Raw genomic sequence first — 27,834 nt, 5'->3', positions numbered from 1 at the left:
TGCTAAATCTTTCACTAGCAGCCTCACTGTTTAATCTCAGTACATTATCAGATATAAAAAAATTCCTCTATCCCAAATAATTAAACATGCAACATGTTTTCAATACTTCTGCATGAATAGCCTTAGCCTTTGAACCCAACCTGCAGGGTTTCTAGACACTTGAACTCTTTTACAAACGTTTGAAATCATTACGTTCAAGCATTCTTGGAAAAAGAGCTTCCAAAGGTACTGGGTACAAGTTAATCTGACCAAAACACTAACTTTAAAAGAAGGACCCTTACACCTAGGCTGTGGTCAAATTAAGAAAAGGCAAGCCACAGGTATTACATATTTCCTGGGAGCTCTACCTCCAACCATTCACCACCAAGCAACCTCTCTGCTGTTCATCATACTTATTTCTCTTTCTTCCAGCCTTCTGTTACTTTTCTTCCCTCGTTTACACGTAGCTTTCATGCAAGACATTCCCTATCAAGAGTCAAGAATTAAACTAGCAGCTCACAAAGAGCTCCTCACTGTGTACTCCTGTATTTGCAGACAATAACCTGTACAGTTGCACGCAGAGAAAGCTCATCAGTTTAAAGTTAATGCTAACAGCAAGGCAGCAATAGACATAATGAATGTGCTTAACAACTATAAAAGGGCTAGAAACTCCCTGTTCCCTCTCCCAGCAAAAACATCAATAGGCACTCTATAGCGTGTGCAACACACACATTAATTCTCTCCACACTGTGAGAGAGAATCCATATTCATCCATATTTGACTGTTTTTGACTGAAACCGAAGCAATTCTGTGATGAAATTGGACACATGGTACACATACTGCCTAAGATCTGGCTCCCTTTATCATCTCTTAAATTAATTACCCAACAAGCTTGAGGATCAGCCTAACTCAATTTGTGCGTACAGTTTTTAAGCAGACAAGCAACAGTCCTACAGGATCCTGCTAGTGTCCTTTAGCGTTCCATGCTCGCTTCCCAAGGATGGTGGTCTGCAGTACAGCAGTCCTTGGAGCCACAGTGAACACGGACCAAATTGTTGTAGGAGCTATTGAATGTCTTTCATTAAAGCTGAAGGTGAAGGATCAGCATTTCATTAAGATTTTCTTTTAATATTATGCTTATATGATTCTTGATACATTGCACTGAATATTCCAATATTGATCTCCAGATATATCAACTGCACAGTAGCTTCCTCAGAAATACATTCAACTCTCCTGTGCAGACAGATTCATGTAACAGAAGTTTCTTGGCTAAAACTTAACCACAAAAAACACACTCCTCTTTTTTTTTTTTTTTTTTTGCACAGACAGAATTTTGGATCTAAAATGCAACATAACCATCATGGAACATGTCAGACAGGGAAAGCTCTCCAAGGAGACAGTGAAAGATGAGAACAGGCTTCCTCCTCTTCCTACAGCTTCAGTATTATTTTACTGTCACTTCACAGTGCTTTAACCAAAACCTGAGTAAAGGCTAAAAGCAACACAAATCCTAAAAGCAGCACACAAGCAGGAAGCCCAGAAATGCAAAGTCCCAAGCACTGTGCCTTCCACTCATTCAGACTTCAGATCTTACCTTTCTCTTTCTATTTCCATTAGTAGAAATTAAATTACTCTCCTTAAAGGCTGCAACTGTAGTTGCAGTGAACACTGAACTCTTCCCTTCTCCAGTAAACAATCCTTTTCTTCACATTAATGCAGAATCAGGAATATAATTTTATTTACATCATCTCACAGTTGAGGAGCCTGTTTACCAAAATATCTTCCTGATACGCACTTTGCAGTCTTTTTGGACACGCTTTATTTTTCAGCGTATCATAGCTAAGTCATTAAAATGTCAGAATTTGGATGCTGCGGTTACATTTGACTTCTATTGTGGAGAAATAACAGGCTTTCATAACTTTTACAGTACTTCGTAAAATGACTCATACTGCTTCACTTCAAGTAAAGCATTAGAAATGGAAAACACACTACATGAATGGAGACGGACTTGTCAGCATTGGCTAGGAAAGAAGTTGCAGGAGGGTGGTAGAAGAACTGCTGCAAACAAAAAGCTGCCATGCTAACCTGTTAGTGGATCCATTGTAGCAGTAGTTTGGAAGGAAATCATAATTGAGTTCCCAAAAGACATGAAGAGTGATTCTTCCGTAAGGGGCTGACACATTGTGATTGGCTTCTCTGAACATGGCATCAAAGCTGTCCAAGGTCATATATCTACTCAGAAGCTTGTGAGTCATTTTGTTTATCTCTATCAAGCCATCCAGCTCCTACAAAAAACAAGAGGAAAGAAAGTGAGCAGTGCATTTAATAAAATGGAGAAACTTATTAGTTAAACTATTAGTATCAGTTGCTTACTGAGGAAAACAAGCAGTTTTCAGCAGAAATTATTTTGCATTTAAAAAAAAAAAGGAAAGGGAAAAAAAGGAGGATGGTGGAGGGACACCACCTTAGCCCTGCTACTTCGTAACTCAAGAGAGAACCTCTGGCCTAAGAAACACATCAACAATTTCTGTTTGCATAGCTACTAAGAAAACCCTGCACACAACAAAGAAAAACTACGTTTAAGTAATTCAAAGGCTATAACACCAAGCACGGAAAAATCATGAAAAGCCAGACTCCTGCACAGCTCTATGGCCTCCGTATTTACCCTCAGTAAAGAATGAAATGAAATCAAGGTAGTTAACTGCATGACAAAATCTCACAGGTAGAAAACTTGTTATGGAAAAACCAATGGTAAACTTCGTTGCACAACCTCTAATTTTGTTTCATTCCAGCAGAACTCAATGTGTCTGATATTTTTCTTGTTGACTGCCTATTTACTTGTCAAATTCATGCTGTCTGGAAATAAAATTTGTTTGTTAGCATTTTAATCAGGAAACTTACTCAAAGAGACATCTCGATGTTGCACAGATGCTCTCCTTCCACAGGCACAAGTCAGATCTCATTCCTCCACAAAAAAATTATTTTTATTTTGTCATGCTACAAAACCAAGCTGCCTGGGTAAACAAACTCATTTTGATTCTACCAGGCACAGGGCTGTTTTGTTTTGGTCTGCAATTTATCTATATGCATGGACAAAAGTGGGCATTTACAAAACTTTAAGGAAAATGAGCATTCTCATTATTTGTTTCCTCATAGCCCCTAGTATATATATGCCTTCTCTACAGGTGCCCTCACTTGCAGCATGTTTATTTTTTGCTGGGCAAGGAAAGAACAAGATTCTCAGTCTCAATAGAACTGGGACTTTCGCAGTCCCATGTACAGCAGCATACTCCAGAACACTGCGTCAGGTCTGGCCAAAGCACTGTTTGAACAGAGATGCAGGTTAAGGTATGGGGTGAAAAAAATCACAGCACATCAGAATCAATAAAGTCCACAATATACTACAACGGCAACAGAGGATTTGCCAGTATAATTTATGGTGTAGCTGCAGGTGACTAACTATGCTACAAAAAAAGGCCTCTTGCAAGAATAAGCTGCTTCTCTGGTAAGGGGTTTAGTCAATCTAGACCTAGTAAACCAGACAAACTTCAACCATAGCATCATATGATTTCATGCTTACAGAAAAATGAAAACAAAACATCAGAGGCAAAAGTTTTGTTATTTTTCTAATAAGACTGCTTAAATTCTTGCCCATTTGTATATATATTTAACTACGGTTTGGGATAAAACAAGTTTGCCTGTTAGTCATTCAGCCTCTTCTCCCTTCGGGAGTGACTGTACAACTATTCACTGAGAAAATACCTAGAAGGTGTCTAGCAAAAAGCAAAACCTGAGAAAACTTTTTTGCTTCTGCCATCAAAAAAAACCAATATAGATTTATAATGGGGGGGGACGGGGGAGAAGTGCTAGATGTCTATCAATCTCAATGGAAATAAAAGAAGTAAAAAAAAAACATAATATAAAAAAATTAAATTAAGTTAATAATAATAATAATCATCATCATCTAGCACTCGACTCCTAACTGCAGTATTAGTGCTCTGGCAAAACTGCAACACAACACTCACCACAATGGAAGTCAAATCCTCACTTTCAAATCGACCAATTGCCAGTTCCATTGACCTATACATGGCTGCTGAAATTCGCTGAGTGATCAGTCGGTTCAGGTCTATTGACCTACCAAGAAGCTAAAGAAAAAATGCCATGAGGTTTGGAACTGAAAGTCTGAGACAAGCTGTACAAGGACTATGAGACTCCACAGATTAACAGACTCTCACGTGGTGAACTTGCATTCCAAACACACAGAAACAAAGCAGATGGATAAGATTTACAAATTCATGAACAAATCAAGTATTACAATTCACATCCCAATTCTCACAAACACAAGTAAAACCACATGTTGCATTGACTTCTAAGTATTTATATCAGCATTTTATATGCTTCCATGACACGGTGCCGACAACATATTGAAAACTGGTGAAAGACATTTTTAGGAAGACAACGCTACCACATGTGACATTCCTATTTGGCTTGTGTTTGCTTAACTGCAACAGACATTTGCATTAGAACAGGATCTTTTAATTTTTTTTTCTTAATTCACTCCTTCATATGACAAAAAAGCTGATTCTCAAATGTCAGTTATGCCACTTAGATGGCAGGACATAAAGCACAGAAAGTTTTATATACCTACATAAATCAACACCATTGGAAAATTGCCGAGCAACTCGAATACAACAGAGTATGAGTTAACTCACTTGGACATGTCGCTGTTTCAGCAGTGTCTCGTAGCGGTTGGACTGTAGCAACTGAATGGTTGCTCCCTGATTCTTGCATTCTGAACGCAATCGTTTCTCCAGAAGCAGGCTATTAAGAAAGGAAGAAAACTCTTAAAATATATTAGACAGCAGAGCAGAGCAGAAATGCATGAATAAAAGTTCTCACTACTGGAATAGCTACCTGCCAGCCATTGCCTTGTAGTACGCAAATATTTGGTCTGCCAGCTTGTAGACAAATTGGTCAAAGCACAGATTTACCTTGGGGGGGGAAAAATTGTGCATTTAGAGATACTTAAAATTAAAAGAGGGGAGCTTATCCAAGACCTCCCACTGTTTATCAAACATAATTAAGTTAATGCATCCAAATTTCCCAGTACAAGAGAAGATGACATTCAGTCTTCAGCATTAATGTGAGCCGTTTTGCACACATCTGCAGGTTTCCTCACAACGTACCACCCAACCAGTTACCCATCTTCTGGCCTTTCTTCTCAGTTTGTTTATTATCTTTAACTGTTCCGAATGTCTTATAATAGGTCTTGGCCTTTAGCATCATTTTCATATTCAGGTACAGACTATTTTTCTCCAGTAGGTAAGGTTACTTTACCTCTGCCTCAATCTCATCATAGAGGAACTGCTTCTTAAATTTAGTAAGTGCATAATGAGCACTGTCATTATAAAGGTCCAAAGAATACAGAACATACCTGAATGAAAAAGAATAAAAAAAAAAAAGAGTTACATGTCTGTAGATATTATGATTCTTTAGGATGGTGCAGTCAAGATGATGTAAGCCAGTCAATATTGTAATCTACATGCAGTTCACACAAACAGGATCATTTTTTTTGTTTGAGTTTATATGAAAAGAATTGCACCTTCTCATTTAAGAAAGTCTTTTGTTAGTTCAAGAAATTGTATAGATAAGTTTGCAGTCAGAAACTTGTTTTCTAGATGTAGCTTTCCATCAAACTGGAATTATGCTTTTACCACTATGCATTATATTTGACATCTTTGAAGAGTAAGTAAAGAGAACTCACTCAGGGAACAACATATTTGGCTGGTGCGATGATACTCTCATGAAAGGTTTCTTATTTCAATTATTCACAAATATTGAATATTTGTGAATCATTATTTTCAAAAAGAAAACATTGAGAATCTGTAAATCAGCAAATGTAAGAGGAAAAGCGTATGAAGGTTTAGAATACCTTCTCGGTGACTGTTTGTTAAAACCAATTAAAGCAGTAACATTATAATACGGAGTGACAATCATTAAGAATAATTATTCAACTGTAGAGCACAAGTAGGTCTTACTCCATCATTGACGCCTCTTTGGTCTCCAAAATATGGTCCGTCAGAATCCAAGGCATGGACATCTCAATGGGAAACTGGATTCTTCTGCCCATGGTCAGCTCTAAGAAGAATTCCCTGAACCACAGCTGGGACAGATCACAGCATTGCTGCAGGGTTTCTTTCAGAATAAATAAGGAAGAATTACACTTCTTATAGAAATACATCAAGAACAATACAAATGCGATTCTGATGATGCAATGTGAAACAAAAAAGCAGGTGTGAGTCACTAGAGCTATACATAGGCCAAATACGTAAACCAAATTCAAAACGTAAAGCCCATGACTTTTTCAGAGAGTTCTGAACTTCACGTTGGCCCCCAAAGTGGTGCCTTATTATAGAAAAAAGCGTGGAAATGGACCAGACTACCAGTTAAACAGAAACACTGTGTACACCAGTAAAGGGGGATTTCTAGTTTAATTTCTCAGTTGGGGGCTGAGAAAGCCATACGCTGAACTTGGGAAGCAACAGGCGAAGGAGACAAAATTGTACCAGATCCACCAGTACCATCTCTCCCTCTGGAGGACTGAATCGCTCCACACGTTCCTGTCGATTCGATGGGCAGGAAATGACAGACAGACACATGAAGGAGGGATTAAAACAAAACATTGCTGAGGCTGCTGCCAAGGACACGGAGGTGTGCTTCCCACCTCTCCAGAAAACACTTGGCGCAAGCCTCCTTTTGCAGACGGCTTGAGAACCAAAATGGGAATGAACTCTTTACATTAAGATCTTCTGAAGACCTTTTGAAGTGCTGTTCCCCAGTAGCATTATGAGTGACATTAACAGGCTCCCCCTTCTCTGAGGGTAAAGGAGTCCAGTAGCAAAACAAAAATGAAAGACAACACAGCATGGTGATGACAAAGACTAGATACATTCAATGTCAGTAGGTGAATTCTTTAGGACAGCATGTTTCCGATTACAATTAACTGAATAGTAAGAGTAGTGAAATGACATCAAATTTACCACAACAGAGAATTTGTTTCCTCTGTACTTAAAACAAAAATGAAAAACCCCAAAAAAACCCAGAACACAAAACCCACTTCCTTTTTAAAATTTCAATGTGTACAGGCTTATCTGTCCCTTGTTTATATAAATACGTACATAAAAAAAAAAATAGAAAAGGGAGGTAACAATATGAAATTTGACGCATCATAAACAAACGTATAACAAGTCAAAATAAAAATCCCACCACAATACTGAATATCTCGTCTCAGAAAAAGTTTGGACAGACCAAGGCTTTTGATAAACAAACCAAAGGTAAGTTGGCTTAGGCAATCGGAAACATTTTCCAGGTTGTGTTAGAGGTGTTAGGACATGCTAAGCTGGACACTGATCATCTACATATCTTACCACTGAAATTTATCAAATGAGTGTAGAAGAAAGACTCGCGATGGAATTTTTCTATGTCCAATATGGTGGGCCCCTCAAGGCTACTTCTCAAGGTTTTCTTGGAACCACTTTTGTCAGCAATGAGGGACTCTAACATAGTTCTCACCATGTAAAGCTGTATCATTAAAGGAAACAATTGTGGTGGAAAGGGGGGGAAAAAAGGAAAATACACACGGTACATTAGTTGAGCAACACTGAGAATTACTATCAGTAAGCGACTGCTCCACTTCAAATTGAAAACTGGCACTGTGTGGGTAAAAGCCTTTCAGGCAAAAGGAACAGATGCAACGCTAGCCTACGCACCAGCACGAATGCCTACCCATGCCAAGGGGACCTCCACTGACACTTAGCAGCAGACCATTTGCAGTGGAACAGTTCACATCACCACAAAAGTAAAAGTAATAAGTAATGTCTTACCACCAAAGTTTAAAAGAGGCGGATAGATGTAGGACTGCCTCAGAAACTTGTGTGTCACATGCAATAGCTTTTCCAATCCCAGAGACTTGAGCTGCTTCAACAGCTCAGCAGAGTTTAAGGACTCTGTCATAGTGCGAACCATGTAGAGCTAAAAACCAACAGACAGGGGCAGGCAGGGGAGAGAGAATCCGTTAATAAAAACACACGGGTAAATAAGGAAGGGGAAACAGAAGCAGAGAAAATGTGTTAGTTTGTTAAAAATGAAAAGCAGCACAGTAAGCATGCAGAGGAGGACATACAGAAAGGTTTCTTCATTCAGAATAATCACTGCAATCCGGTGTTTCCTCAAGCGAAAGGAAAAGTTCCCGTTCATTTCAGAGGATGCCCAGAGAGCCATTAGCTTCTCAAATGATTTCGCAAAGATTTCCAAGTATTACCAATCCATACATAGCCATTTTAGAACTACGTGAAACTGAGAAAAGCCTATCTAAAAATGGATATATTTGACCTCCCTTCCTCCTGTCAGCCGAGACAGATAAGTGTGCCAGCCCAAGAGCAGAAAAAGCAGACAGAACCGTGTACACTAAACAGCCTGTTGCAGCCAGTGGAACAAAGCCCTTAAACATACCAAGCGCAGGAGAAGCACACTGGTAGTGATATTTAATTTTTTTCCACCCAGAAAATTAGAAATCAATTTTTTTTTCCAATTCCCAAAACAAAATCTTTATTAAACCCATCTTAGCACAATTTTTAAAAACAAGCAACTTTTTATTACCCAGGATTATTATTCATTACCCAGGATTATTATTCATACATGCTCTTTTCCCCACAGATTAAAATATTCAATTTACAAACCACAGTTGCCTTCAATTTCTCACCCCAAGTGCTCAGTACATCATTTACACTCAGATGAGCTATGAATACCAGACCACACACTCTCCAAACAAATTCACAAAGAAAATAAAGAAGAGAATTATATGGAGGTAACAAGAACGAGCACCTAGGTATAGGATTTCAATGACTATCACAGAAAACATACTCGAAATACCTCTTGTTTTAGTGGCAGCAGCAGATTAAATAGATTTTAGGGAGTAGTTTTATCATTCATTACTGAACAGTAAGAGGGATCTTGTCAGAAGTCAAATACTCTCCCATATTTTACAGGCAATCATTTATACGTTAAACATATTTTAAAACTACATAGACACCTATTGAATAATGGGATTTAAAAAAAAAAAAAAAAATCCACCAGCCACACCAGAGATGGCAGTCAGTCAAGAAATAATTCAAATAGTTCAAAAATATTATTTAAATAGCATTAGGAGCCCAATGAGAAAATATGTCTTCCCGGTAAGTCAAATTAAAGAGATTGAACACTTGGAAAAATTACGCACCAGAGTAGAAAGTGACAGCAACCCAGATAGAGGATTTTGGTTAAGTATATATAATTTTGTAAATATAAATCTAATTAGAGTAGATTTTGAACATTAAAAAAAAAAAAAAAAGACTCTGCTATTTTTATATAGTTCAAGCCAGAGAGAAAACATTTCATGCAATAATTGTTAACAGATATCACAACCACCAGACAGGAAGATACCTGAGTGCTGGAGGGTCCCACTGCACGCCTTGGGACCTTGATGTCAAAACCACTTTTGGGGTCCTTCTCTCCCCTTAAAGCTGGGTCATTGAACGGCTCGTGCCCAGCTTCCCAGTCACAGACTGTCTTTCTGATGGCCTGCAAAACACTGAACACAATTCACACTACTTCAGACCGGCATGCATCCAAGCACATTGAGGGGATCATTTTACTTTTTTTACGCACTCTTCCACAAGCACAGAAACTTTGCAACAGCATTCAGGAGCTGGGGCTAACTCAGAGCAACCGCAAACGATTTCGCCAACAACTTCACGAATGCCACATCCACGAAACAATCGCTCCGGGCTGTTTATCAAAAAGGATAGTCCAAAGCCCTTCTCCTCTGTCAGAAGAAAGCTGACCTCTGAAACTGGTTCACCAGAGACAAAAGTCACTTGTCAAGAATTCACCTCTGGGATCCTTAGCAAGCACATCAAGCCATTTTGTTCTCCTAAACCACAAAAAGCAGATTATTCAGTCAAACCAAAGCAGATTATTAACCAAACTAGAGAGAGACAATCTGGGCTTGAAATGAAAAGAAACAGTAGAATTCCTGTTTCCAGCAGAACTCCAGAATTCAGCTGGAATTTATACAAACAGCCTCATACTTCTCATTCCAAATACTGAACAGGACTTCAGATACTTGTCAGAAACACAGCCTGCCATGTCCTGTGGCGTGCTGAATCATCAAGCAAATGTCTCCTCCCAGATCCGAGCAGGTATGAAAGTAATAGTTCCCTATTTCATGAAAGTCCCTGGGACAAAAAGACTATCCCTGCAAACTCGGTAATTTGGAATAATTTGTTTATTTTTAGCTTATGATGGTATTTTTGTGGTAGTCAGAGCATTTAGCAATAGCCTAATTAGCCAAAGACTTTCACCTCTAAGAGCTTTGCAATGAAACATGGAAGTACATAAATAGTAAACAAGTCAAGATTAAAAGCAAACAATTAGGGACAAAAAAATCTCAGGAAATGCCACCAATCAGTGTGGGCAGACAGAGCACTTGGAAGAGAAGTGCAAGGCTAATAAGCCAAAAGCAGCAGAAGCTGAGAAAGAAGGCAGAATACTAAGAGGGCAGAGAGAAAACTATGGGGTGGGATGTAAAGATGGGACACAAGGAGAGGAAACACTGGAATCATAAGGAAGGTGGTCAGTAACACCTTTCTTCAAAATAAAAATACTAGTCTTGCTTTCAGTATTACAGTACTTATCTTTCCTCAAAATAAAAATAAACTACAGGCAACACAAGACTTCCTGCGGTAGTCCTAAGTGGCTCAAGACAGCCTGGACTCTTACTGTAGCCATGTTGGCAGCCATTCATTTTTGACTCCAGACTTCAAACTTCTTCAACTTCCAATACATATTCAACAAAGCTAATTCTGAATACCAGACAGACTAGCAGGGGATGACAGACTTAAAGAGGCAAAATTTAACAGCTGTGCAATTCTGGAACAAATTTAGTAAGTTTTGGGGGAAAGAATACAGGAGAAGATGAAAACAAGAATGTTACCTCTGAATGACATTTTTCTTCTTTTTAATGGCTTGTCTTAACGGCTCTCTAAGTGTGACCTGGGCAAAGTCTTGAAGAGCTGCATAAATAGTATGGCGAATGGCATGATTGAAAACACTTTCCATCCTTCCCATCAGCACCTGAAGACCTTTGATCATGGCAATCACCTGGGAAGAAAAAAAAAATTGTGTCTTTTTCTTATTTTGATTGTATAATTGTTCAAAAAGCCCTTTTTTAAATACAGAAAGTGATAAAGGGGGAATTAACAAGCTCCAAAATATAAAGGATGGCTTTCCTCTGCTCCTCCTACAGACTGAATGGAGGAAAACAGGCTCTTTCAGAGTCAACACAGAGCATGCTGTCTTTTTGCACTGGGTATAGAAAATGCTTATAGAGAATGTTCTCCTTTGTATAGAATTAATCTTTGGAAAATCCCTGTAAAAAAAGGTTTATCTTACCTCAACCAAAGCAAACTTCTCCTCACTAGTATAATTGTATCTCGTTGCTCTTTCATACTCTTCCGCATTGTCAGGACAATCTTTATTAGAATATTTGTCAGTTGGGTGTACCAGCTTCCATGAATACTGCAGTTCACACAGCAGAATAGGGAGAAAAAAGATTGGGGGGGGAAAAGGCCTGAGAAACGCAAAACATAGCTGGACACAAATAACATGCTTTAAGAAATGTTCCAAGTGTTTTCAAGAATATCTGAAAAATAATACTTGGTACCATTCTCAAAACCTGCATAAAATCTGACACTACTATCTAGTGGAAATGCCAAACAATAATTTGCCTAACAAAGTTATTTGAAAGCCAGCAATCTTGTATTAGCTCAAAAAAAATGCAATTCACACTCAGCAGGTAATGCACTTCAGAGTATTTTTACTGAGCAAATGCTAGCGTAGGCAAAAGTTTCTTCTCCAATTCAAGCACGAGAAACACAGAGAGACCTCAGAGCATAACAAAAAAATCCATCACACACACACAAAAAGAGGAGCTTCCAATTTGGCCAAATATTCACATTTAGAATTCAAAAGACAACTGGAAAACTACACAGTTTTGGGGGAGTTTGGGGGTTTTTTTATGTTTACTAGGCTGAAAGGTGTGGAAATAGCTGTATTATCTGTGACAATATCATCTGCACAGCATGCATTTCTCTTAAATACTGCCTTTTCTTTGAACATTAACACAGCTCAAAATGTTCCTGAGCAGTGTCAGGCTGATCTAATATCCATCAGGGTACATTTAGTGAAAAATCCTAGTCACATTCAAATACAATTTTCTCACAGTTTGAGTTCAGCGAATAGTAAGGTCTGGTTGATACTATCTTTGCATAAGTGTTAGATTACAGAGCAATATAAATTTGCCTACTATAAAGGATTAATATTTGCACCAATCTACCTACAGCAAAGAATAGCATCACACCCTGCAACCTAAGTTCTACAAAGAGGACACTAGGTAAATTATTAAACAAAGATGAAGTATTTTGGGGGCATTAAGTTCACAGGGTTAAGCTGGACATCAAATGAATGCTGAAATTTTTTATCTGAACATGATGCATGTTACAAGGTTCACGGATACTGAGTGAATGCAGAAGACGGGTAAATAAGTAGGATACTCCAGATCAGAATAAATTCTCAGTAGGAGGACAGGGAGAAGGTGAACACAAACTTACATGAGAAGTACTTAAGGGAATCCATATAAATAAGACAGACAAAGAAAAGCAGTGATAATAGGCAAAACCTGCTGTGGTCCTCAGAGAAAGTTTGTTCTGGAACTGGGAGGATAAAAAGAGAGCTAAGAACAAGAGACTTTCTACAGAGATATAATAAAACATAATTTCTACAGAGATATAATAAAATAGGAAGATTGTCACTGTGAAGAGAGAGCCTGAATGCAGCAATTTGCAATGACAGAAATAAAGGGAGCAAGTCTGGGAGTTGCAGAGGCCAGAAATAGATGACAGCAACCTCTCTTAAGAAGGAGAAAAGGAGAACAAGTTTTTCACCATCAAATACACTGTTGATTTAAATAGGAATAGGATAATACAGGTAAGAGCATGACTCATCTATTGGCTTTTAAAAGAGGCAGTTAAAAATACAGAAGAGAAAGAAAACTGGGGCTCCAGCTATGCCCGCTGTGACCGCACTGGATTCACGCAATGCAAATGGCTTGATGCTCCCTCAGCCACCAGAGGCAGAGGAGGAGCAGGTCTGGCTTCTCTCATACAGTACGTCATCTGTTTCCTAGAACATGCTTTGGTGCAGGCAAGACATGCAGCTTTTATCTAAGTGTCTGCAGCACGAAAAGGACTCCTGCATCCTCCTCTTCAATTTCTGCCATAAGCAGTTTCTTATTGGAAAAAACACAGTCACTTTTCTAACTGGCATCTGTTTTTAAAATAAATTATTAAAATACAGAGAAACAAGTCTGCAGGTTCTTTATTTCCCCTCCCTCATCTCCTCTCAAATATTCCTTTCTCCACATTTACTTTCCTTTTGACTAAAAGCCTAATCTAAAGCCAATGGGAGCCTTTCCATTCATTTTTGTGTCTTTGATTAAGACCTTACATGCTTCAATTTACTAAGTGATGATGTCTAAACGTAGCCAATTGAAGTTGTTCTATCACCTCCTGTGTGATTGCATGTTGGTATGGATATCCCTAACAGAATATAATTTTAAACAACGTTTAGAGGAAAATAATGAAGTCTTAGTCTACAAAATGTACGTATCAAAAGCAACATAAAACCATCTGGTCAAGGCTCACAGGTGATCACCTATCCATTAAATATATTATATAATATATACTAATAATATACTAAAAATATACTATAAAATATACTATAAAATATACTATAAAATATACTATAAAATATACTATAAAATATACTATAAAATATACTATAAAATATACTATAAATACATTAAATATAACAAGTTGAATGTACTGTATGAGATTGTACGTGCTACTGGATCTTCAAAGCAGCAACATTACGCTTAGCCTCTGAGAACTTCATGTGCCTTCCTCTGAGGATGCAGTTTAGAGCAGGAGGAGAAAAGGAGTGAAGGAAGAAGGAAAAGGGGAACTAAGGGAACAAAACACAACACACATTTTTCATTCCATTAAAGCAAAGCCTGTCTAACCTCACCAAGCTGCCTCTTTTTCATTTGGTTTTATTCCTCAGATAACATACCACTTCCATGACATGTGCACTCCACTGGGAGAGAAGCTGCAGGCCTTGGAGAGAGAGATCAAAGAGCTTCCGATACTCTGCATCTGTTTTTTGAGCTTCCTGTCGACCAGACCCAGTCACCACCTAGAACATTATTGAACAACAACAAAAAACCAAACCCACATCAGAACATGCTGTGTCCAGCATTCACAGCCAAATTTCTACACAGATTTCTTTTAAGCATTAAAACAGCATCAGGTACCAACACCTGCATTAATATCAGCTTTTTCTTCCAGAGACTTACATAGTTAAACTTCACAGATTTTGGTCAAGTGATGGAAACCACTGGTATCTCTAATCACCAAAATATTGTTGCAGATTTAAACTAAAGGGAGGTAGATATAAGGAAGATATAAGGTAGATATAAGACTAGATATAAGGAAGAAATTTTTTATGGTGAGGGTGGTAAGACACTGGAAGAGGTTGCCCAGAGAGGTGTTGGATGCCCCATCCCTGGAAACGTTCCAGGTCAGGTTAGACGGGGCTCTGAGCAACCTGATCTAGTTGAAGATGTCCCTGCCCACGGCAGGGGGGTCGGGCTAGATGACCTTTAGAGGTCCCTTCGAACCCAGACTATTCTATGATTCTGTGAATTCAAGACACTAATTATATATATGTCATAGGTTCTATATATGTATACAGGCATGTATACATGTGCATTTCTGGGTTTTTTAGCTAATCTTTTCACTTTTAGTTTCATTTAAACTGCTATGAGCAGCTTTTTGAAGTAAGGGCTAAACAACCTATTCCAAAAGAGACATGCCAAAAGTTCTAGGATATATAGCCTATATATATATATATATATACAATCCGCAGTATTCTTCTGCTTTTATATGATGGATCATTATTATTTTAAATTTAAATAGTGTAAAAATCACGCAGAGACTGGGTAGTAGCCCTGCAGCCAACTTTTCTTGATTCAGGTGATCAAGCTTTGTCATTTACCTAGCCTGAGGTTTACCTGCTCTTCAGATATTTAACAAAAACTGTTAATCAGTGACAAGAAATTTGCGTGAATAGCTCTAATCCCACACACCTCACTGTTGCTGTAACGAGCCAGTTCTGATATGAAACGCATATGGTCTTCTCTGATTTGGATCATCTGCTCACATATATTGTATTGGGGACTGCTGCTGGAAGACGTGCATGTCCATCTGTTTCAGACAATAAAAAAACCCAACCTAAATCAGTGTAGGCAATAAACAGCACAACTGATACTGCAAAGAAAGAACCACAACACATGACTTTTTTTAAAAATCTTCCTTCTCCTCTATTTGAGGCCTTTCCTCTCCTCACACCTCTACCTCTGACCCTCCACAACTCATTAGTGATGGATTGCCCTTCTGAGTTCAAACAGCACTTCTTCCAAGTCTTAAAAAAACCCTTTTTTCTTTTCTTCTCTGTATTTTTTTAAAGGTTGCTGCTATGAAATACACACTGGCATCTCTCTTCAGGAGCATACACTTAGGAACAAGACTGGAAAGCATTGAAAGGCAGGGCAGAAGTATAGGTATAGGCTGCAAGATACATCTAGCTACCTTCGGATTGTTTTTCGTTATTCTTGTTTAACTATGAAGAACCTACAGTATGCTCCCAAATAAAAAAAGAAAAGGCATTATTAAATACTATCAACATGTTATCAAGAGGGACACAAAAGACATGCTACCAAGAATGTCATGTTAAGTAGCCTCATGTTTTTAGTAGCTCAGTAGGCCCACCGCTGTTGATTTTTTCTTAGCAATTACATGCAGGTTATGTGTTTTTTCTGCAGGAATTAAAATGCAAAGCACTACATTCTAAATTCATGTAACTGCATGGAGGGAAGGTCTTGGAGGAGCATGGAAACGTTCACTAAAACAAAGCAATAACCATAAACCATGGAAACATGTAAAAACTGGCTGTATTTTCCAGCCATTTTGCTGTGCTGCACACCTAGCCAAAAAAAAAAAAAAAAGAGGGGGGAGGCAAGCTAAGTTGCTGCTCCATATACAATATACACATGCCTATTTACCCATGCACTACTACTGCTCACCTTGCTTAGTAAAATCCTTCATTTCTTTTAAAGAAAGTTTCGTATTTGAAGGAAAAAGTAAAAATGAAATTAGTATAAGACAAAATTCATTTCCTCCAACCCAGGTGATAAGAAATGTCACAGATGCAAGAATGAGCTCAGCAGCATAGAAAGGTCTTTAAACAACTTGTTTCTTTAGTTGTTTCTATTACATGAAGTACATTAATAGTGAAATACCCACACCAAAAAGAAGACCAAAGTGAAAATCCTATTAAAGTAATTACCGCAGACCCACAGACTAACGGATAGTTACAAAAATATACTCCAAGGGCCTGACTTTCCCCAGCCCAGACACTCCACTCTTTGCTTCCTTCTCCCTCTTACCTGGATTTATTTTCCTCGTAATGGGCACTGGTCTTAATGTATCTTGCAAGTTCAATCTGCATGTCACCAAACAGTGGGACAACCTGCAACTGCTGTACACAGGGAACAAATCAGATTAGATAAATTAACACAAATCTTAGTGAAAGGAAACCATTATTTACCCATATTATAGCCCAAAGTGATCTTCATTCTATTTAATTATATTTAAAATGCAAGGGGAATTACCTTTAAAATCACATATTAAGACCACATCATAACCAACCTTAAAGAACTTGTCTATCTTGGTTAAATTTATCCTTTTCTTTGCATCCAGCTTATAGATGTTACTGACACTTCCATCCATCAGGTACAACCCAAAGCCCATAACCTGAAAAAGAAAAAAACAAACCTCTTCGCAAAAGGACCTCAGAGGTAAAAACCTGCTGCAGTAAGACTGTTCTTCATATAATTAAAAAAAAAAAAAGTAGTATTTTAAAAACACAGTCCTGAAACATCCACCCTCCTTCAAACAGAATATATTTTCAAATACATACATTTCTGTAGTATTCTTTTATTATATGTATATTAGTAATTTTTACATTAACGTTAGCCTAATCAGTTATCCTTAAAAGATGCTACTTGTTTGTATAAAGGTTTATCGTACAAAAAAAAAATCTCACTGAAACTAGAGTCTGGCTATTTTTAGACAAGCCTTTTTTCACTTCCATTTTATTAAAATTCTGTATGTGCAAACTGATCTGAAACAGAATTTTAGATCTAACATCTCTGAGCTATTGCTTTTCATGGCTTTCAGCCCATGTCTGAATTATACACACACGAGCTCAGAAGCATCCCAAAAAAAAAAAATCTAATTACATTTTGTTCAAGTTGTTAATACTGAATTATAACTTTATGTTAATGAATAATAGCAGAGCTGAGTATTAGCCACTTAATGTGTTCTAAGCACGCGTTTACCAAACAAAAGGCTTAAATATGAAAGACACGTTGGACATCCCTGCAGGCAGAACACAACTGTTCTAGAGTTGGTGTATTGTTTCAGGATGCTTTCATTTGGTCCTAATAAACAGAGCTCTTCAAAAGTTAAACACTGAGGTGACTCAAAATATTTGTCATGAGGCAAATTTTCAGTTCTTACTCTATACCTTTTCTTCCACTGCAAGACATGCAGTGATAAGATCAACCACACTTCATATTGCTCAGCACTCTCTTATTACATGTACATATTCCAGCTAACTAAACTTACCTACTTACTAACCCTAATTTTAAGCTACTTGTTCCCTGAAAGCTTTGATACACAGCCTCACCTCCAAAAGCTTTTTATACAAACTTGCCATATATCTAAAAATAAAATGTAGTAGTTCCTTTCTGTTGTCATAGTTCATAGAAACACAGTTCCATAGAACTGGTTTCCTAGCCAGGCTGCAGTTCAATTGGGTCAACTTCAAATTATGAAAAACAAAAATGGATTAGAAACCTTCTAAATAGATCTACCATGCAATATAATAAAAAGACAAAGTAACATACAAACAACAAAAAAAAAAAGAGAAGGGGGGGGGGGGGGAAGAGAAGGAATAATTTGAGCTATTTGGTTAATCTGGTTCTTTTTTTTTAAAAAAAAAAAAGCAAAACAAAAAAACCCAGGAATTCAGACATCTGTGTCCTGCCTGAACAATTCTTTTTTAGTTTTGTACCAGAAAGAAACTTACTTTCAAAAGCATATGTTTCTCACTGGGTGTTAGATACATTTTGTTCTCGTAGTAGTCCACACACAAATTTACAATATCCGCAAGCAGCTCTTCGTAGCCAACTATCACCTCCAACTGCTGCTGTAAAGACTGGAAAAAAAGAAGAAAAGAATATTAGTCAACTAGTTATACTCCCTGGGGAACAACGGTTACTACCAAACTGGAAGAGTTTTATTTTAGTAGTTTTGTAAAGCATAAGGTATTTTGCAAGAAGACAATTAAAGCTTACTTGTGTTATCTTGTTGTGGTTGGCAAGGAACATGGAGAGGTTCTGGGATTCTTGAATGGACTGAGGATCTGCCATTTTTCGCAGGAACTGAGCAGCTCTTTGAAAACAGAAAAAAAAAAGGTATTTCCCTTCAGCAGGCCTGTTTGTAACCAAATCCATTCCCTCTCAATAGAAACACACTCATCCCCAAATCTACCAGGGGAACTCTAAGTAGTCAGCACATCTTTAGCTGCCAGTACAATCACGTGTCATTCACTGCTCCTACAGGATTGTCAACCCCAGTGCATCTCCCACCTCCAAACTCCTGAATCAAGCAGAAAGAGAACTTGGCAGACACAGCCAGTACTTTTTTGCCACAGCTTTATAAAAGTGAGTTATCCAAACACAGGCTATGGACTCGACAAATCTGTGTCAAGAGCCTGTTTCATAAAAGATAAAGGGAAGGCTTTTTAGGAAAATAGCTGAAAAGAAAGGTTCACGTTCACTATAAGAGAGATATGGACTTAATTTATCCCAAATGAACAGTTTTCCAATCCCAAATCCCCCACTGCACCCTAGTTAAAAGACCCAATCCAACCCAACCCAAAAACCATTGGGTATATCCCTCAACTGATGGAGGCAGCAGTGGCTCTATAGACTCAAGCCACGGAACAACCCAGGAAAAGTCAGCCTTCCAGAAAACAGAGTTTGTCCTCCAGAAGCACACCTCCAAAGAAAAAAACATGCAAACCAAGTAAGTTTAAGAGGTCTCCAGGCACAACAACAACTACAAAAGGCAACGACTGGTAAAGGTAGAAATTAAATCTCATCTAAGTGGAAGCAGCATAGATAAAATTGGCTAGTCATTGGCTGAATGGTTTTCTTTATGAAAGACCACAGATGCTACAGCTGGCTTAAAGACTGTCTTCCCCTGCTGCTCTGACCACCGTGTTTGACAAAAGATACCCGATACCATCTGGCAGCTCAAGCACAAAACTTGGCCACTGATATCCCACCCTCCTCCCCTCCCTGCTAGACCTGTGGTCACGGAGACCTTGAACAGCAAAGCCAAAACATCTTCAGAACAAGTGTAACAACTCTCAGCTACAAATGCCAAAAGTAGATGCCAAAAATAGAATAGGATAGGACAGGACAGAAGTGGCACAAGGGACCAGAAAGCCAGTTTTCTCTCAAACTTAAAAAGAAAAGCTTTATTGAGCAAAGTATATTCATTACGTTTAGGTACACCAAGACAGAAGTATTTGACAGCTTGGCATTAAAAGGCAGAAGAACCTTTTGCTGCTGGAAGAACAGCATAAAGAAAATAGATTTACTCAGTGGCCTAACTGCAGTCAATGCACCCCTAGTTTCAAGGTAATCTGTCCCACACGTGAAGGGACTACTTTTGAAGAGAAAGCTGTCAGAAAAAGAGCAACTGCTGCCACCTCCTGGGAGGCCTGTATCCTGGCAGCAGAAACCCGGGTCCTGTTGCTCCTTGCCAATTACCGCTTGTAGGCTGAATGGTCGTTCTTCACGCTGCACTTCATATTTTTCAGCTCATCCAATACCGCAAACATGTTGATGAATTTGCCCAGCGTGATCAGATATGCTTCAGACACAAAGTCCTTCCTCCTCTCTGCATGGCACAAGCGTCTCACCTCCCCACAAAATCGTTCAATCGCGTTTCTCTAGCGGAGAAAAAAAGAGAAGAAACAGGGAGTAAAAGCCATGATGTTTCCAGGAAAAAAGTTTAATCGTGTAACTGGAGCTGGTCCAATGAAAAGTGCCACTGAAGCAGAAAAACGTTTAAAGCATGCAAGGCTCACAAGGCATCAGCACAGACTTTCCAGCTCCACCTCTGTGTGCTATAAGTGTCACCAGTGATTTTTGCCACAAAGCTTGCCTGGCACAAGGGGCAAGGTGGTTCTTTGCAGACTAAAGTCATAAAAGTTTAAAATCCCTTTGAAACAAGTGATTTCATCTTCTTTAGTGAGAAAGTGTATATGCATTAAAAGGCAGATTATAGGTATATTCTCTTAAAACAAAAAAACCCCACAGCACACTGATTAATAGCAGTACATGCCAACTTGCAAAATCATCCTGCCACATGTTTATTTGAGGGCTTATTTCCAAGCACACATCAGGGTCATTTGAGATAGAGATTACAAGTTGTTGTGGTTTAACCCGGCAGGCAGCTAACCACCACACAGTCGTTCACTCACTCCCCCCCGCCACGGGGGATGAGGGAGAGAATCAAAGGAAGGGAAAATCATCATCATCATAATAGAATATACAAAGCAAGTGATGCACAATGCAATTGCTCACCACCCACCGATCAATGCCCAGGCAGTTCCCAAGATGCAGCCCCCCAGCTAACTCCCCCCAGTTTATATGCTGAGCATGACGTCACATGGTATGGAATGTCCCTTTGGCCAGTTTGGGTCAGCTGTCCTGGCTGTGCCCCCTCCCAGCTTCTTGTGCACCTCCAGCCTTCTCAGTCGGTAGAGCACAGGGAGCTGAGAAGTCCTTGACTAGTGTAAGCACTACCTAGCAGCAACTAAAACATTGGTGTGTTATCACATTATTCCCATCCTAAATCCAAAACACAGCACTGTACCAGCTACTAGGAAGGAAATTAACTCTATCCCAGCTGAAACCAGGACACAAGTACAAAAAAGACAGCAACTTCAAACGTAAAGAGGAATCTGTTCTGAGTTTAGAGCACTAATCTCCTTGAACAAAAGGAGATTGCTGGTAGTCAGTAAGATCCGCCAGTTGGGGAAGACGACAGGAAATACTACATTTCATTCAGTCTCCTCTTCCTGTGTGCCTGGAAACATCCTCGGTCCATTGAACCAAACGGCAAGCTGCCAGCACGGGAGGAGAACGCGAGACACATTGCTATTCTCCCGCGCCCATGTAGCGCGGGTGGCTGGCAGGCCACAACAGCTGGGTTAGCTTGCCTCGATTATGAATGTCTGTAGCAAAGTTGCACCTGCTGCTCTGGTGTCCAGACTTGTGGATCTCTCACCCCCCAACAAATGGTTTCTGTGCCGAGATGCTTTTATGTATACATGTGAAACATATTATATTTCTATTTCCCTTCTTCCTAAAGTGCCAGAACTGTTCCCATGTGCTACGCAGGGACCATATGCTATTACCCCCGATTTTATGCTGAAAGTCTTAAAAACTTCAGGCGATCTCCATTAAGATAGGCATTAGAAATTCTGCCCTTCTGTGAGATAATATGGGGTTGCTTTTTTTTTCCAAAGTATAATGACTAGGTTCAGTATCTGAGCACACAATATCAAGCATACAACATAGGAATATAAAAATACAAGCCTACTGACAAATTTTGTTTCCATTCCTTTTACCTGAAAATACATAAAATTCATCAGTTTTGTGACTTCTGGCTCCAGAACTTCCACAGTTTTCTCATAAATTTCTACTCTGTTAGGCTGCTCGTTGCACTTGACCTGAGGGCAATGGAAGAGATCATTACATTTAGAACTTTTTCTGATAAAGCCTCAGAAACTAAAATCCCCGATGACAACTTGAGAAAATGTATTATCATCCTAAAGAGACAAACTTAAGGCATAAATTGCTGCTTTCGGTAATTTTATGCTAGTCTTCTAAGATTAACTGTGTGTGTTTAAAAAAGAAAAAAACAACCTAAGATAATTGAGTTTTCAAACACCTCTGTATGGTTAGGACAATATTCTTTCCACATTATTAAGCCACTTGCTGAAAGTCATGCACTAAAATTGACCCAAAACCAGAAATTAAAACAGATTACCTGATTTCCACTCTAAATATTTAAACCACAGGATAAGCCTTCCTTGCATTTCACTACAAAAATAATTGCATTACAAACTCCTTATAAAGCAGGCAGGTGTCAGCTCATGGCTATAATTTTGTTCAGTTTTCTGATGCATCTTAATATTCTTCCCACCCCACCCCTGTATAACCATTCCCAGACACTTGGGGCTGCCTACGGACTTCTCACCTATTCACAGGGTTTTAATTTGCATACAAATCAACAAAACACTGCGTAGCTCTGACATTCAGAAAATTACTACCTAGGATGTCTAGAAACTTAAATGTTTAACCTGAATTGTAATTATTACATGCTATGCCACCTGTTAAACCTGTTCTGAACTTAAGTATTACGTTGGGGGTGGTCCATTCTCTTGAATGAAATTAACTAAATTTTTACCTCAAACAGATGTGGCAATCAAAGACTTTCCTTCTAGAGCACATTGCCCCTATACTACTCTTGAACCAATCAGTAAGATTAACACAAAACCCATGAGGTATTGCTATAGCACTAGTCCCCAAGTGCTAAAAGACACTATGGCATGCCCAGCTTGCCTATTTGGGAGTCAAAGTAGACTACATTTCATAGCTCCTTGATAAAGATATACCTGTGCAACTCCACACCAAAACAAGACAGAAGTTCACATGATGCATGACAGTTTAATTTTCATCCTTTACCTGAGGAATGGCTCTTGAGCAACTTCTCCATGTGTATAACATAACTGCATATTCCTGACCCTCTTCTAGCATTTCATTCTGTAAGAAAGACGCTCAGCATAATTAGGCATTGTAATACAAAAAGGTTAAATCCACTTGTCTTCCACCATTCCAAAACCTTGTCCAAACAAACCTATCTCTTATCAGAACATTTATGTACAAACACAAATATATTGCAAGCTGAATGATACATCATACTGTATGTATGTAAAATAATATTAGCATAATTCATAGGCTCTGCTGGCATATTACATATATTAGAGCTGACCAGCTACTGATGTCCAACTTGGTTATAATCCAACAGCTAAAAAAAATTTCATTTATCCTCAATCATGTTTTAGCACCCAACCTAATTCTGAGGGAATTCACAGCATCATCTTCATATCACATAAGCCAACAAACACCTACCAGATCACTAATCAACAACTGCGGCAATTAGGCCTACCTAATGACAAAAATTATTACCTCCCCAGATCAGATAGTTTTGGGAAGAAAGAACAACACAAAAAACAAAAGACACTGTGATCTATAAATAAAAATGCTAATCTGAAGGTGTGGGGTGTTTGTTTTTCTTTTTAAACTCGGGTACTGCAGGTGGAATGGTCAAGGATGAGAGTCAGCACATGCAGAGCAATATCCTTTTTTACATGTCAAAGGAGAGGCCCTACAACATCCAAGCAATCAAAACAGGTTAAGGAGTCGCCAGATAATTTTAAGAGTAGATTGGTGTAAATTTACGTAATTTTCAGTAGCATGTAATCAGGTGCTTAACCTGCCCATTCCACTGTTTGTGAATTGGCTTCTAGAATTACAAGACATATTATTCCTCATTTTCCAAGAGTGCCATGACAAGTTCAGTACAGACCAGCGTTTGCAGCCAAAACAGCAATGCCATCAGCAGAGATGGATGGAGTTACTAGTATGAAGTCTTGTCTTATATTGTGGAACTGTTAAAAACCACAGAATACCTTACACAAAAGCATGCCAATAAACCACTAACATACACACTCCACAGTGAGGAAGCCAACAAAAACCCTTCAACACCGCTAAACTGACAGAGTAGTAGCAGAAGTTTGGGAGGATGGAAGGTAATTTTTCACTCAAGTTACGGCAGTTACTTGTCAATACAACCAACTCACCTCAGAATACTGGAAAAATGCACAATGAAAGCAAGAAACTTTTGAGCAACATTGGTTGACCAAGAAGAAAGACCATTTTAAAATTAACAAGAAGTACATGTACGAAAAAAAAAGCCACACACTTTTTCATCTCACTGCGTCCTGGAAGTGTTGTAGGTAACCTGGTTTCTGGTTTTCTGTGACCACAATTCTTATAATGAAAGGCAAGACGACGTGTTCCTCTCCTTTTATTCCGAGTTAACACAAAAGTATGTATCTGAACATCTACTTACCATGCTAGAATGGACTGTAGCTTGCTCAATGTATCTTGCAATGCCAGTGACAAAAGCATTTCTGTCTTCAAAATTAGTGTTGAAGTTTGGCTGCAAAGAAAGCAAAATGCAGAATTTAATCCTTGGCAGGAAAAAGAATTTTTACATATATTGCAAATATAAACACACTTTGGTTTTGTTTTTGGTTGTTTGGGTTTTTTTTGAAAAGCACATACTCTTTTTCTTAACAGCAATGAGAAATGGAAAAACTCATTTTCCCGCAATGACAACACACCTGGTAAAGCAGAGATGATGGTGGGGGTTCAATACATGGCTGCTGATCAGGCAATGGTAATTCTTCCAAGAGATCCACATTGGACAAGGCATCCTCCAGTGTTACTTGAGCAGTCATTTTGCACCTGGTTAAAAAGTACGTACATACATATAGATACATATACACACATACATATAACTTTTTATGTTATTATATACACAAAAAACAAATGAGTAATACAAAGAGCAGGGAACTACTTATGTTATGGGAAACGTGCAGTTTCCCTTCAACCATAACGGAAGGGAAACAGTCAAACTGAAACCCAGTTGGTTTTAGTATACAAGTTTAAAAAAGACTTTTAGGACTAACATCCTCCTCCCTACTTTTATGAGTTGAGGAATGTTTCTCTTCCCCCACTGCTGCACACCAGAAATACACCAAAAATAGAGGAAAGGATGACCTCTAATGCTCAGTTTTGAGCCAATGTGTCTTCAAACCCTTACGCATAGATACTACTACCAGCCCATCTTCAGGAGACCTGGCTGTCAAAAGGTGCCAGCAGTCTCCAGTGTTTCATGTCCCAGGACATCCAGATCCGCTGTGAGTAGTTAGTGATGGAGAGGCCCAAAACCCCTCCGGGTCATGGCAGTCTCCACACACCTCCGACTGCTGCCACTGCATGGGGGTTCGAACCAAGAACAGCAAAAAGAAGAAATTTTATGAAGAAAGCGTGGGGTGAAGAACAACCCAATCTGCCACTTTTGTATAATGACCTACTCATCCTCCTCAGTGGAGTAAAAAATTCCTCATTTTTAAAGTAACACCTCTAATCAACCTGTCTCTTTTTTTCTATAGGGCTTTGCAAGTTATTTTCCCCCATTTGCCAGAGGAAAACCATGCACCTACTGTGAAAGGAGGGGCTGTGCGCTGCCCTCGGCTCTAACCAGGAGGGCAGGAACACCCCTGAAGCACGAAGCACCTGCATCCCAGAGGAGCAGGGCCCTGCCCGGCATGTGTCACCCCCCAGGGAGCTGTGCCATCCCCACATGCAGGAGGGGAACAAGCAGATCTCGCCGTGGCTTTACCGAAAACTCACCACGAGAAAGAGTCGGGACGGGCTGGCAATCCCGCCCACTCGCAGCTCTTTTAGATGCCTAGCAGAAAAACCTCCTCACTTTCTCTTACCTAATTATGGTTTCCTGGGGAAAGCCCCACAGAAACAACAGCTTTACCTCCAAGGAAGGGCTCAGCTGACAAAAAAAAAACCCAAACCCAAAGCAAAGGGAAGGAAGCAGCCAGAAGTGATTACCTATCTACCTTCAGAGACGAACCCTGCGTCCCAAGCCATCGCCACAAAGCTAACGCATGACGTGTGGAGAGAGCTCGCCGACAACTTTAAACAACCACCATGAGAAAGGTCCACGGGCCTTTTGCTTCTTGAAACCCCAGCCCAAACCTTGCTTCAAGCCTGAGCGTATGAGTTTATGTTAAAATAAACAAACACCCATATTGTGCAATTTGCGATCCCTGCCGAAAAACGAGGAAGGACTGGACTGACAGGAGTGCTGGCTGGCAGACCTGCGCCGGGATGCTTGCCTAACACCTGCCTACACCCAGCTCAAGCTCCTTCACAAGAACCACAGTTATTCTCAAATTACAGACCAGCAAAACTACGGCGTCCTCCCTTCACTAAATAAACAAATGCCAAAAAAATTCCACATCTGGGAAAAAGTCCTGTGAGGAGGTAAGACTCAACAGTTTTACCCTAAAGGAAACGGCAGCGAGTTGCTAAGAAGACAGAACATTTCAAATAAACAGCATTTTAATTTTTGGCCTGAGTATCTATAGATCAAGCTTTAGCTAAAAAAGAAAACCACACAACACTTTACATAAGTTAGTTTAACTGAGAGGCTCCTTCCAACTTCAAACTTTTCCTCCTCTTAGCCTCTCTATCAAAGCAGAAACACCTGGCTGTGCGGCTGCTCCAGGACGTGCCGGCGGTGGGACCGATGGGCCCATCGCCCTCTCCCCCGCTGCACCACAGGACAGGCAAACAGCCACAAAGCGCCGGCTCCAAGAAAGCACAACAGGGGCACGCTACAAAAAACTGCTCCACCCGTGCTCCAAAAACCATAGCGAAAAATGGCTGCCCGTTCTACACCAAAAATTACTGCTCTTATCCACGTAAAGGGAAGCTGTCATTGAGTGCAAGAAAAGTATCAACACCCCCTCGCCAATGCACACATCTTCCTTTTCCTCCTAAAACGCGGTCCGTTGATGACTCAGGTCCCTGGGAGACACCCAGGCATCCACAAAAGCCAGGCTCCTCACTTGTGTTTCCTCAGCACTACAAGCAAATATTCTGAAGATATGGCACTTAATCCCTGTATGTGCTATTTCAGAAAGCACACCTGCACACTTTTGGCCTCAATATTTACAACTGCACAGGTGTTATCTTCCAACATCAGCTTTCTATGTTCAGACTACCAGACATTATACTACCTGTGGATTTTTTTTAACACTGGGAAAATAATTTAAAAATAGAAACCAAAGCATAAGCAAAACCAAAATCCCATTTCACTTACACTGCCATCTGTTTAATAGCACACGTCTGGGAAACCCCCGTTAGCAGGCCAGAGGCACAAGCTAAGAAACAAATGCTTCCCGCTGCCCTCTGGGTTGCGAAAAAAAATACGGGAAGGCACGTTTTTCCAAGCCCATCAGCACGATTTCCCAAAGACAGATCAGCATTTTCTGAACCAGGAAAACATAAGTAACTGGGCACAGACTGTTAGAAAAGCCTTCTCGTTTTAAGGTCTCTCACTGACAGCTCCACTCTGTAATTTTGCCAAAGGTATCCGCACGCCTGGTGTTTCGCTGGCCAAGTTCAACGCGCCTGTTCTCCAGCTTTTCACTCTGGTACCTAGCAAGACGTGGAGGAGGAAGCAGCACCTTCCTGCCCAGCTTTGACACGTTTGCAAATGTTGCGAGGGCATGATTCACCCTTCCCCTCTGCCCCCCCAGAAACCCAGCAGCAGAGGTTTG

General features: G+C 39.5%; 1 protein-coding gene across 1 annotated transcript in view; it reads right to left on the bottom strand.

Annotated features, from left to right (window-relative positions):
• The window catches only part of CYFIP1 (cytoplasmic FMR1 interacting protein 1), a 60,475-nt gene extending 35,548 nt beyond the window's left edge, over positions 1-24,927 (bottom strand). The window contains exons 1-21 of the mRNA XM_009331289.1: positions 24,811-24,927; positions 24,537-24,626; positions 23,087-23,164; positions 21,967-22,068; positions 20,099-20,280; positions 18,614-18,710; positions 18,346-18,474; positions 16,902-17,006; positions 16,640-16,731; positions 15,281-15,398; positions 14,206-14,328; positions 11,470-11,595; positions 11,012-11,178; positions 9,460-9,607; positions 7,407-7,560; positions 6,018-6,174; positions 5,317-5,413; positions 4,894-4,970; positions 4,692-4,800; positions 4,005-4,124; positions 2,065-2,264 (exon numbers count right to left, since the gene is read on the bottom strand). Of these exons, the coding sequence (XP_009329564.1) occupies positions 2,065-2,264; positions 4,005-4,124; positions 4,692-4,800; positions 4,894-4,970; positions 5,317-5,413; positions 6,018-6,174; positions 7,407-7,560; positions 9,460-9,607; positions 11,012-11,178; positions 11,470-11,595; positions 14,206-14,328; positions 15,281-15,398; positions 16,640-16,731; positions 16,902-17,006; positions 18,346-18,474; positions 18,614-18,710; positions 20,099-20,280; positions 21,967-22,068; positions 23,087-23,164; positions 24,537-24,626; positions 24,811-24,927 (2,588 nt within the window). The remainder of the gene's footprint in view (positions 1-2,064; positions 2,265-4,004; positions 4,125-4,691; positions 4,801-4,893; positions 4,971-5,316; positions 5,414-6,017; positions 6,175-7,406; positions 7,561-9,459; positions 9,608-11,011; positions 11,179-11,469; positions 11,596-14,205; positions 14,329-15,280; positions 15,399-16,639; positions 16,732-16,901; positions 17,007-18,345; positions 18,475-18,613; positions 18,711-20,098; positions 20,281-21,966; positions 22,069-23,086; positions 23,165-24,536; positions 24,627-24,810) is intronic.
• Positions 24,928-27,834: the final 2,907 nt, after the last annotated feature.

Source organism: Pygoscelis adeliae, unplaced genomic scaffold, assembly GCF_000699105.1.
Source record: "Pygoscelis adeliae isolate BGI_AS28 unplaced genomic scaffold, ASM69910v1 Scaffold149, whole genome shotgun sequence".
NCBI classification, from domain to species: domain Eukaryota; kingdom Metazoa; phylum Chordata; class Aves; order Sphenisciformes; family Spheniscidae; genus Pygoscelis; species Pygoscelis adeliae.
The sequence above is the reverse complement of the archived record's forward strand: the minus strand, read 5'-3'. Positions and strand labels throughout refer to the sequence as shown.